Source organism: Coregonus lavaretus (assembly GCF_964263955.1).
Source record: "Coregonus lavaretus genome assembly, contig: HAP1_SCAFFOLD_806, whole genome shotgun sequence".
NCBI lineage: Eukaryota > Metazoa > Chordata > Actinopteri > Salmoniformes > Salmonidae > Coregonus > Coregonus lavaretus.
Genome location: NW_028164175.1, coordinates 197,219 through 209,259, shown reverse-complemented (window position 1 = coordinate 209,259; position 12,041 = coordinate 197,219). Strand labels below are relative to the sequence as shown.

General features: G+C 47.8%; 1 protein-coding gene across 1 annotated transcript in view; it reads left to right on the top strand.

The window, feature by feature from the left end:
* Positions 1-12,041, top strand: part of LOC311117357 (adiponectin receptor protein 2-like) — a 71,877-nt gene that overhangs the window by 17,061 nt on the left and 42,775 nt on the right. The window contains 1 exon segment of the mRNA XM_084192314.1: positions 7,718-8,089. Coding sequence (XP_084048440.1) covers positions 7,952-8,089 — 138 coding nt within the window. The 5' untranslated portion in view covers positions 7,718-7,951.

Genomic DNA, 12,041 nt, shown 5'->3' with positions numbered 1-12,041 from the left:
AATAGTTAACCTGCCTCCTAACTGCAGCTGCCTGCACACTTCTTTGTTGCTAGCACTACATGCGTGCAACAAGTGCATGCGACGTGCGCTCATAAAAATAGGTCAACATATTAACATACATTCTTTTATTCGTAAGAACCAAGAAAGGTTGGATAAAAAAATAAAAAAAAAGATGTAGCTACTTAGTACTATCACTCAGTTGAAATTTGGAACAAAAAAATATTGATGCAAAATTCGAATTTATGAATTCTGAATAAATCGCGGTATCCATGATATTGCTAAATCCATATCATGGCGCGGCACAATACCGGTTTTTACTATCAAACCGGTATATCGCCCACTCCTAGATAGGGGGACAGAGGGACAGGGACATTGAGAAAGGACAGAGGGCGAGAGAGGTCCTGAGAGACGTCCTGAGAGACGTGGAGAAGGGGCGGATGCTCCCAGACAATAGCCAGCAGTAACGTTCCTGGTGGAGCAGCTGAGCGTCAAGAAAATATGGAAACTTATAAAGCAGCTTAGCCCATACTAGCAGAGCACAACATTACTGGCAGGGCAGGCAGTACTGTACTTATGGTAAGTCAATGATCTTAGGTGACGTCAAAGGGCCAGGCAAAGACACCAGTGACATTGGCTTGAACTTAGGTCTTCTTTGGTCAAGTGACCACAGTCTAAGACTTTTCCTGACTTGCCCAATGGACAAGTGCCTTTTGAGAGATTAATGTCATCCCTGTTCATCTTGTCCTCAATCCTCATCAGTCCTCGGCCCTGAGTCAGTGGTATCTAGTTCAGGGAACTGGGTTCCTGGGTCAGTGGTATCTAGTTCAGGGGAGCTGGGTTCCTTCGGTCAGTGTGGTATGTGTAACAAATAGCACCCTATTCCATTTATAATGCACTACAAGCCCATATGGCTCTGGTCTAAAGTAGTGCACTGTATAGGGAATAGGGTGCCATTTGGGATGCTGGCATGGTGTCCTGTTCAAGGACATTTTTAATCTGTGGAACTCCATCATGGAGTGTCTATTGGTTTTCACAGGAGGCACACTCTCCTCTCCAGTTATGATCTGTCCTCCTCTCCAGTTATGATCTGTCCTCCTCTCCTCTCCAGTTATGATCTGTCCTCTTCTCCTCTCCAGTTATGATCTGTCCTCCTCTCCTCTCCAGTTATGATCTGTCCTCTTCTCCTCTCCAGTTATGATCTGTCCTCCTCTCCAGTTATGATCTGTCCTCCTCTCCTCTCCAGTTATGATCTGTCCTCCTCTTCCATTTCCTCTCTTCCATTTCCTCTCCCCTCTCCTCTCCTCACCCCCCTCTCTCCCGAGTATCGCAGTGCTAGCTGTGCCACTAGAGATCCTGGTTCGAATCCAGGCTCTGTCGTAGCCGGCCGCGACCGGGAGACCCATGGGGCGGCGCACAATTGGCCCAGCGTCGTCCAGGGTAGGGGAGGGAATGGCCGGCAGGGATGTAGCTCAGTTGGTAGAGCATGGCGTTTGCAACGCCAGGGTTGTGGGTTCGATTCCCACGGGGGGCCAGTATGAAAAATTGTATGCACTAACTGTAAGTCGCTCTGGATAAGAGCGTCTGCTAAATGACTAAAATGTAAAATGTAATGGAACAGCAGACACATTAAAGGCCTATTCTGCTATTGGATAGAACAGCCAAGCTAATACAGAGATGATGCCTGGGGTTTCTCTATCACAGGTTTAAACTGGGAAAGCTTTGGCTATGATGAAACTCAATCTGGTCCTGTGGTGGAGCCTAGAGATGACATCTGGGACAGTGATACATTAGATAGATTTCTACTTTATTGATTCCAGATCCAACTCCCTCTGTATACTGAGAGTTGAGTGTGTGTGTGTGTGTGCTAAATGAGCACATCTCTGCTGGAGTACAGCACAGTGGGATGTAGTCAGCCTGCTCTACAGCCAGCCAGCCTGCTCTACAGCCAGCCAGCCAGCCAGCCTGCTCTACAGCCAGCCAGCCAGCCAGCCTGCTCTACAGCCAGCCAGCCAGCCAGCCAGCCAGCCTGCTCTACAGCCAGCCAGCCAGCCAGCCAGCCTGCTCTACAGCCAGCCAGCCTGCTCTACAGCCAGCCAGCCAGCCAGCCAGCCAGCCAGCCAGCCTGCTCGCCAGCCAGCCTGCTCTACAGCCAGCCAGCCAGCCAGCCAGCCTGCTCTACAGCCAGCCAGCCAGCCAGCCAGCCTGCTCTACAGCCAGCCAGCCAGCCTGCCAGCCTGCTCTACAGCCAGCCAGCCAGCCAGCCTGCCAGCCTGCCAGCCAGCTCTACAGCCAGCCAGCCTGCTCTACAGCCAGCCAGCCTGCTCTACAGCCAGCCAGCCTGCTCTACAGCCTGCCAGCCAGCTCTACAGCCAGCCAGCCTGCTCTACAGCCAGCCAGCCAGCTCTACAGCCAGCCAGCCTGCTCTACAGCCAGCCAGCCAGCCTGCCAGCCAACTCTACAGCCAGCCAGCCTGCTCTACAGCCAGCCAGCCTGCTCTACAGCCAGCCAGCCAGCCTGCTCTACAGCTGCTGTGATTGTACTGTCCTGATGTGTTTCAGGACACAGCACAACTCAGCTAGCTAGCTAGTTAGGCACTCCAGGGTCCCACAGCTGATGATGCAGAGGAAATTGAACCTATTGTTTAGCTGTGTGTGTGGAACGAGAGACTGGGTAGACCCACTCAGTCTTGAGAGATTAGCATATTCCTCTCTTTTCTCTGTCTGTGAGAAAAGGTGATAAACGGTGGTGTTTTCCACCAGGGACTTTCTACACACTCTGCTTATTTCTGTCCCCTTTCCTCTTGTGTATCTCAGTGTTGCTACATTAGTTATATGCCCTGTCTGCAAAATATTGGTCTTGAGAACACTGTTCTTTCAAATACAAATATTCACCCAATATTGCATCAGTTTTGGACACAGTGTGCTGTGCTGGAAGTTTTAGAAGTCAACAAATGTGATCTGTAGCCTATTTCATTTTTTTCTCATTCTGGGGAATTGGTGTGAAAGGGTCTCGAGTGGTCGGTTAATTCTGTATGCAGCTGTATGCGTTTCGTCAGACTGGAGACAGCGTTTGAACAGACACACATCATCTGTTCTTATCAAGCTTCACTAGAACAAAGTGACTTGTCCCGGTGCCTGTTAGATGGTCTGTTTTCCTGCCAGTTCCCATCTGTTCTGGGGGGCGTCCCAAATGGCCTGGACCATACGGTCATTTATAGATCACATGCATAAAATAATAATCTGCTTTCAGCCATCCTATGTGGCCATGGGCAGTTTTCTCCCCCATGTAGAAATTGTAACTCTTTCTCACTAACCACGTTTCCATCCACAGTTTTTATGCGAGTGAAGTCATACCGTATAAAAAAATTATAAATGCCAACAGATAATTGGTTTGTTCGACATGGTGATCTTTTTGTGTAGGTAAAATGTGTTATGCGAGAATGCGGTAGAAACGCCTTTATGGGCAAATATTGAAGTAAACTTGGAGTAAATCGAATCAAATTTTATTTGTCACATACACGTGTTTAGCAGATGTTATTGCGGGTGTAGTGAAATGCTTGTACTTCTAGCTCCGACAGTGCAGTAATATCTAACAAGTAATATCATCTAACAATTTCACAACATATACCCCAATACACACAAATCTAAAAATGAAAATATTCTTATCCATAATAATCTCATCACGTAGACCAGCCTATCCGCACTAAATCTGCCAGCTGTTGGCTAGAGCGCGCGTGCCGAGACCAGAGTAGGCACATTTTGCTGTTTAACGCAACAGTTTTTGTGACAATGGGTAGAGTTGAAAATGCAATGGAAACACATTGAACTTTTTAGATTTTTATTCGGTACATGAAAAATTAAGCAAAAACATACATTTTGTGTGCGCTACATCACCACACACTGATTTTTATCTGCAATAAAGTTGGTGGAAACATCCCACTGGTGGGAAACGCTTCAGGCGCCAGTCTCTGTCTTCTGTTCAATACGCCTAAATGAAGCTTTGGCCTCCGTCTCATCATACTCTCTAATCTAGCCTAAATTGTCTTCAGTCCTGTTCATCTATGGTTTAACCAAGCCATGAGGTCGACGGAATTGTCCGTAGAGCTCTGAGACAGGATTGTGTCTAGGCACGGATCTGGGGAAGGGTACCAAAACATTTCTGCAGCATTGAAGGTCCCCAAGAACACAGTGGCCTCCATCATTCTTAAATGGAAGAAATTTAGAACCACCAAGACTCTTCCTAGAGCTGGCCGCCCGGCCAAACTGAGCAATCGGGGGAGAAGGGCCTTTGTCAGGGAGGTGACCAAGAACCCGATGGTCACTCTGACAGAGCTCCAGAGTTCCTCTGTGGGGATGGGAGAACCTTCCAGAAGGACAATCATCTGCAGCACTCCAGCAATCAGGCCTTTATGGTAGAGTGGCCAGACTGAAGCCACTCCTCAGTAAAAGGCACATGACAGCCCGCTTGGAGTTTGCCAAGAGGCACCTAAAGGACTCTCGGACCATGAGAAACAAGATTCTCTGGTCTGATGAAACCAAGATTGAACTCTTTGGCCTGAATGCCAAGCGTCACGTCTGGAGGAAACCTGGCACCATCCCTACGGTGAAGCATGGTGGTGGCAGCATCATGCTTGGAGGATGTTTTTCAGCGGCAGGGACTGGGAAACTAGTCAGGATCGAGGGAAAGATAAATGGAGCAAAGTAAAGAGAGCTCCTTGTTAAAAACCTGCTCCAGAGCGCTCGGGACCTCAGACTGGGGCGACGGTTCACCTTCCAACAGGACAACGACCCTAAGCACACAGCCAAGACAACGCAGGAGTGGCTTCGGGACAAGTCTCTGAATGTCCTTGAGAGGCCCAGCCAGAGCCTGGACTAGTACCCGGTCGAACATCTCTGGAGAGACCTGAACATAGCTGTGCAACAACGCTCCCCATCCAACCTGACAGAGCTTGAGAGGATTTGCGGAGAAGAATGGGAGAAACTCCCCAAATACAGGTGTGCCAAGCTTCTAGTGTTATACCCAAGACTCGAGGCTTTAATCGCTGCCAAAGGTGCTTCAACAAAGTACTGAGTAAAGGGTCTGAATACTTCTGTAAATTAGATATTTCAGTAAACGTGCAAAAAATTTGAAAACCTGTTTTTGCTTTGTCATTATGGGGTATCGTGTGTAGATTGACGAGGGGGGGGGAAATAATTTAATCAATTTTAGAATAAGGCTGTAACGTAACAAAATGTGGAAAAAGTCAAGGGGTCTGAATACTTTCCGAAGGCTAAATGTTAAATACGTACACTGCATATGACAAATAGGGAATAGGCCATTTGGCATGTCACCCTGCTGCGTTGAGTGCTCACTGCGCTGTTGTCCGCTGCTAGACTCCGGCGGTGTAGTCACGTTCAAATATGTCATCACCATTGACGATGGCTGTCAAACATCGTCGATAGAATCATAAAATCGCCCAATCCTGCTGTATAGGGACTAGGGGTGCCATCTGGGACACACATATGGATTTGTCATCAGCAACACCATCTGCTAGCAAGGCATTGTCTGTCTTTTAGATTGTATGTTTCAATTTCCTCTGAAACGTGTTGTTCCCTAGCGGAGGGCTCGGATGTTGTCGAAGCTCCGCTGTATAATGTGAAGGAAATGCATGATGGGAAGTGGACTCAATCACAGGATGTTGTTTTTCTGACAGTGTGTACTGACTAGCCTGTTCTCCAGCTCTGACTGTGTACTGACTAGCCTGGTCTCCAGGTCTGACTGTGTACTGACTAGCCTGGTATGTTTGTGCTGTCTTGCCAATTCCTATACCGTCAGATCTGGGACCAGGCTATGTACTTCCCACTGTCCTCTATCTTCCAGAAGTCATACCGTCAGATCTGGGACCAGGCTATGTACTTCCCACTGTCCTCTATCTTCCAGAAGTCAAAACAACCAGTGTTTTTTATCCCCGCCCCCTTCTCTCCGTACATCGCTCTTTCTTATTTTCTTTACACTATCTTCTAATAGTTGACTGTCATTTATGTAGATGCATTCCCCTGCACGCTACGACTGGCCCTCATCTGATGTGAGAGCAGAGCGTTTGTGGTGTGTTTTTAGTATGAGTACAGGACGGACCGCCCCCATGCTAGCCCCGGGGTACTTTAGGGGCAGGTTGCAACTGCTGAGTGATTGACTACAAGGTGTTTTCAGGGATTGGTGAACGGGCCAAGCTGCACCGTGTGTGTGTGTGTGTGTGTGTGTGTGTGTGTGTGTGTGCGCATTGAGTGCGCTTGCATGTGTCCTGCAACTGATCGCGTGTAAGCACAGAGGGGCCTCCCATAATGGTATATAGCCGTTCAGAGGGTATGCAGGTCGTACTCACAGCGGGCGTTCCATACAGTGGTTCTGCACTGCAGTCCTCTCCCTCCTCTCCTCCCCTGTCCCCATCCACCATAGAACTCCGTGGACCATGTCATGGTGTGCTGCCAAACAGAAGAAAGGGGGAGTCAGCATGTGGTCCAGTGCTTCAGGCATGTTCACCTTGACTTTGCATTAGTGTGTATAGCCTAGGCTTCTAGTCTGTAAAGGGAGTAATATTGAGCATTATGTTTTAGCTCCCCTAGCTCTATAGATCATGGAGCTATAAAGTATTGAACAAGGTCTTCTTTGTCCAGACTCCAGCAGCAGGGTTTGTGAGGTGGTATGTTTCTAGAGTCTTCAATACAGCAACACCTTACTGTCCTGGAAATGACAGGAGCACCTTACTGTCCTGGAAATAACAGGTGTCTCTGCAGGTTCATACAGCAACACCTTACTGTCCTGGAAATGACAAGAGTAGGGGGGAGTGAAAGAGAAGGATGAAAGGAAGATTAGATGAGTGTCAGACTATTAGCCAGGAGAGGCAGAGGTGTGAAGAGAGAGAATGAGTGAGAGGAGAGATTTGAAGTGCTTACAGCCAGAGTTGAGTCTCTTTCTGTGGACTCTTGGGTTACTCTCCATGTCCTTTGCACGGTGAGTTGCAAAGCTACCCAGCATGACACCCAAGCAGACTGTGTAGTGATGAGCGGTCATTGACCATTTTAATTGTGACCATTTGACTGCACTGCAGACTGTCACTGCAGACTACAGACTAGGCTGACATTTCACAGTGTGTAAAGTTGACTTGAAATGTTCTGTCCGGGTCTAAATCTTGATATTAGTATATCAATGAATTTCAACTCTGTTTGCATGTAGACATACTGGCTATGCTCGGGCAATATATCCTGTATACCGTATACCGGGGTATTTGGACATACCAACGGAATCATTTTAATACTGTAAAATAAAATATATATTTTAGTCCCCTGTAGCTCAGTTGGTAGAGCATGGCGCTTGTAATGCCAGGGTTGTGGGTTCGTTTCCCACGGGGGGCCAGTATGAAAATGTATGCACTCACTAACTGTAAGTTGCTCTGGATAAGAGCGTCTGCTAAATGACTAAAATGTAAATGTAATATTTGGGTTTTGGCCCCCCACTGTGTGCTACACCACTACCTTATAACTAGAAGTTAACTATCTAAGATTTGCCAAATATGATGGAATGAAAATCTGGTTACCGCCCAACCCTAATACTGACAAATACAAACAATTCAAAATAAGATGTAATTTCCTCTCTGTCTCTTTCCTCCTCCCTCCCTCCCTCCCTCCCTCCCTTCCTCCCTCCCTTCCTCTCCCCCCCTCTTCTCCCTCTCCCCTTTTAGGCTCCTTACCGACCCCCACCCTTTCTGGCCAACGATCCCCCCCCCCCACCAGGACCCAGTAACCCCTGTCCAGCGGGAGGAGGACCCTCCACCACCTCTACCAGTCCAGCCAGGCCGGTCAGTCCACAGCGGTCAGCGGGGAGCATCAGGCCAGCAGCCAAGCTGGAGGGAGAAGGAGGAGGAGGGGAGCTGGATCTGCAGCAGGGGCCCTCAGGGGCCGAGGGCCCGGGCTTCATGTTGAGGTACAGAGGCTGTGGTACCTCTGCTACTGCTACAGATGCTGATGGCACCACTACGGAGCAGATGGCTCCTAGAGAGCAGGAGGAGGATGTGATCTCAGACGGCCACACACACAACGGGGTGACTCTGAGGGTGAGTGCGGCTTTTAGAGCATCTGGCTTGATGATACACACTGGTACGACTGAGTGAATGCACTGTTGCGCACACACACACACACACACACACACACACACACACACACACACACACACACACACACACACACACACCATTAAAGCTACCTCCTATCCCACAGACACTCATCACAATAACCGTATCCCATTAAAAACACCACAGCACTCCATGTGAGTGATAAGTTGTCAGACTCATCAGAGATGAGAGTACTGGGCTCAGCTGGCAGAGATGACACATTCACCATAAGAGCTCAGTACTCCTCATGTCCATCTCATCTCCTGCCTCTCTCTCTGTGCTTCTGTGCCGTCAGTGTTGTACTTCACTAATGAAGAGGACTTCAGTAAAGATCTATACTAGACCATTCTCACAACAGGCATATTCCTGCTCTAGGGGGTTTCATATCAAAGCACAGATAAACAGATATTTCCAAGTGTGTGTGTGTAACTGTGTGTGTGAGATTCAAAGAGCCGAGCAGGCAGCCTGTGTGTTTGGTGTACTATGGCTTTCATTTAGGCCTGGGAGAGAGAAGCTTGCCTGCCCCCTGAGGGATATGAAAGCACAATGGTTTAATGATCTGTGTCTGTTCTGCTGCCACTAGTTTAGGACTGCTGCAGTACAGGGAGCTGAATACAGTCAGTCAAGCAGGCAGCAGATTCTCTGGCCTGGCCAGGAGAAATATACTGGAAGTCAGTGTTTCTCAGTCCGTTCCACTGGGAGTGGGAGATCCCCAGTTGTTCCACCACTAGTTAACTAGCCCAATGCTCAAGCCCTTGACTAGTTGGGTGAAGTGAGCTAGCTAGGTCAGAAACGTGGGAACGGCAGGATGTTTCCAAGGAACACAGTTTAATTTGAGAAACCCTCTGCTACGTAGACCTAACAGGAATGTGGTCGTGGCCCCAGCAGTGCTGTCCCATCCAGTCGTAACACATGCTCTTCAGTCACGTACCCCTAAGTGCAGGAGAGGAGAGAGGCCAGCCCCATGTTGCTCTCTCCGGTTGGTCCTGGACACTGCTGTGTGGTCTGGGCTGATATGTGTAAGGCCTATTATCAACAATATGGTTTTGCTTTGGATGATTTAAACAGTCTGGGGCTGGGGTCTGGGGCTGGGTCTGGGGTATAGGGCTGGGTTTGGGTTATAGGGCTGGGGTGTAGGGCTTGGGTGTAGGGCTGGTCTGGGTTATAGGGCTGGGTTTGGGTTATAGGGCTGGGGTGTATTGCTGAGGCTGGGGTGTATTGCTGAGGCTGGGGTGTAGGGCTGGGGTGTAGGGCTGGGGTGTAGGGCTGGGGTGTAGGGCTGGGGTGTAGGGCTGGGGTGTAGGGCCGAGGCTGGGGTGTAGGGCTGATGCTTTGTCATTTTGCATGGAGAACAGAGGGTTGTTTGACCTGACCGAGCACATTGTTGTTTTGTGTTGTGTAACTTGTGTTGTTGTGACTACAGCTGGAGTGAGGGGCCTCTGTCATCACAGTGGCAATGAGACCCCACTGCCTCCTTAACAGGTCACAGATCAGAGCTACTGTAGCAGTGGTGTCACCATACCTGGAAACTAGGTCCCTCGTGCCAACAGTAGGCCCAACATGTTTTTGTCAAGTAGCCTACAGGTAGAGTATGGCCTATTAGTTTATCTAAGACAAGGACTACAGGCCATCGTCACGTCCCACGTCTACATATTTTTCAAAGTCAACATATTTACTTTGCAGCCAACCCAGTTTAAAGGTGGCGTTCTATGTAGCAACAGTCAGACACCGTAATGTGTGTCAAGGGTCATTGGTCTGAAGTCTGTCAGGCTGGCTGGGTAAAAGGTTAATTCCAAGTGTCACGTGAATTAACAAGATCTTCTTTTAATTGAGAAGTGGTCACATTCTCAGAACATTCTTGACATTCTCAGCATTCTATTTTCATTCTGTAGTTCCTTAGTGAACAGTATCAAGGTTCTTAACTTCTCTTGTTAGGTTGTTGTGTGGATGGTTGTATGGCTATGTGGATGATTGTATGGCTACAGTGCCTTGCAAAAGTATTCATCCCCCTTGGCGTTTTTCCTATTTTCTTGCATTACAACCTGTAATTTAAATAGTCCAAATTGGTGAAGTGAAATGAAAAAAACTACTTGTTTCAAGAAATTCTAAAAAATAAATAACGGAAAAGTGTATTCACCCCCTTTGCTATGAAGCCCCTAAATAAGATCTGGTGCAACCAATTACCTTAAGAAGTCACATAATTAGTTAAATAAAGTCCACCTGTGTGCAATCTAAATGTCACATGATCTGTCACATGATCTCTCTCTCTCTATATATATATATACACCTGTTCTGAAAGGCCCCATAGTCTGCAACACCACTAAGCAAGGGGCACCACCATGCAAGCGGCACCATGAAGACCAAGGAGCTCTCCAAACAGGTCAGGGACAAAGTTGTGGGGAAGTACAGATCAGGGTTGGGTTATAAAAACATATCAGAAACTTTGAACATCCTACGAAGCACCATTTTTAAATCCATTATAAAAATTTTTGAAAGAATATGGCACCACAACAAACCTGCCAAGAGAGGGCCGCCCACCAAAACTCACGGACCAGGCAAGGAGGGCATTAATCAGAGAGGCAACAAAGAGACCAAAGATAACCCTGAAGGAGCTGCAAAGCTCCACAGCGGAGATAGGCGTATCTGTCCATAGGACCACTTTAAGCCATACACTCCACAGAGCTGGGTTTTACGGAAGAGAGGCAAGAAAAAAGCCATCGCTTAAAGACAAAAAGAAGCAAACACGTTTGGTGTTCGCCAAAAGGCATGTGGGAGACTCCCCAAACATATGGATGAAGGTATTCTGGTCAGATGAGACTAAAATTAAGCTTTTTGGCCATCAAGGAAAACGCTGTGTCTGGCGCAAACCCAACACCTCTCATCACCCCGAGAACACCATCCCCACAGTGAAGCATGGTGGTGGCAGCATCATGCTGTGGGGATGTTTTTCATCGGCAGGAACTGGGAAACTGGTCAGAATTGAAGGAATGATTGATGCCGCTAAATACAGGGAAATTCTTGAGGGAAACCTGTTTCAGTCTTCCAGAGATTTGAGACTGGGACGGAGGTTCACCTTCCAGCAGGACAATGACCCTAAGCATACTGCTAAAGCAACACTTCAGTGGTTTAAGGGGAAACATTTAAATATCTTGGAATGGCCTAGTCAAAGCCCAGACCTCAATCCAATTGAGAATCTGTGGTATGACTTAAAGATTGCTGTACACCAGCGGACCCATCCAACTTGAAGGAGCTGGAGCAGTTTTGCCTTGACGAATGGGAAAAAATCCCAGTGGCTAGATGTGCCAATCTTATAGAGACATACCCCAAGAGACTTGCAGCTGTAAAATTGGTAGGCATGTTGTGTAAATCAAATGATACAAACCTCCAAAAAAAATCAAAATAGGTGAAAATGCCAAGGGGGGTGAAATACTTTCGCAAGCCACTGTATGTGGATGATTGTATGGCTATGTGCATCGTTGCCAGGTGTCACCCTACACTGAGTGTACAAAACATTAGGAACACCTTCCTAATATTGAGTTGCCCTCCCCCACCCTTAATTCGTTGGGGGCATAGACTGTACAAGGTGTCAAGTGTTCCACAGGGATGCTGGCCCATGTTGACTCCAATGCTTCCCACAGTTGTCAAGTTGGCTGGATGTACTTTGGGTGGTGGACTATTCTTAATACACATGGGAAACTGTTGAGCGTGGGAAAACCCAGCAGTGTTGCAGTTCTTGAAACACTCAAACCAATGCGCCTGGCACCAATTACTATACCCCGTTCAAGGGCACTTTAAATCTTGTGTCTTGCCCATTCACAGTCTGAATGGCACACATACACAATCCATGTCTCAATTGTCTCTAGGGTTATAAGTTGGCGACTCCAAGACCAGTCAT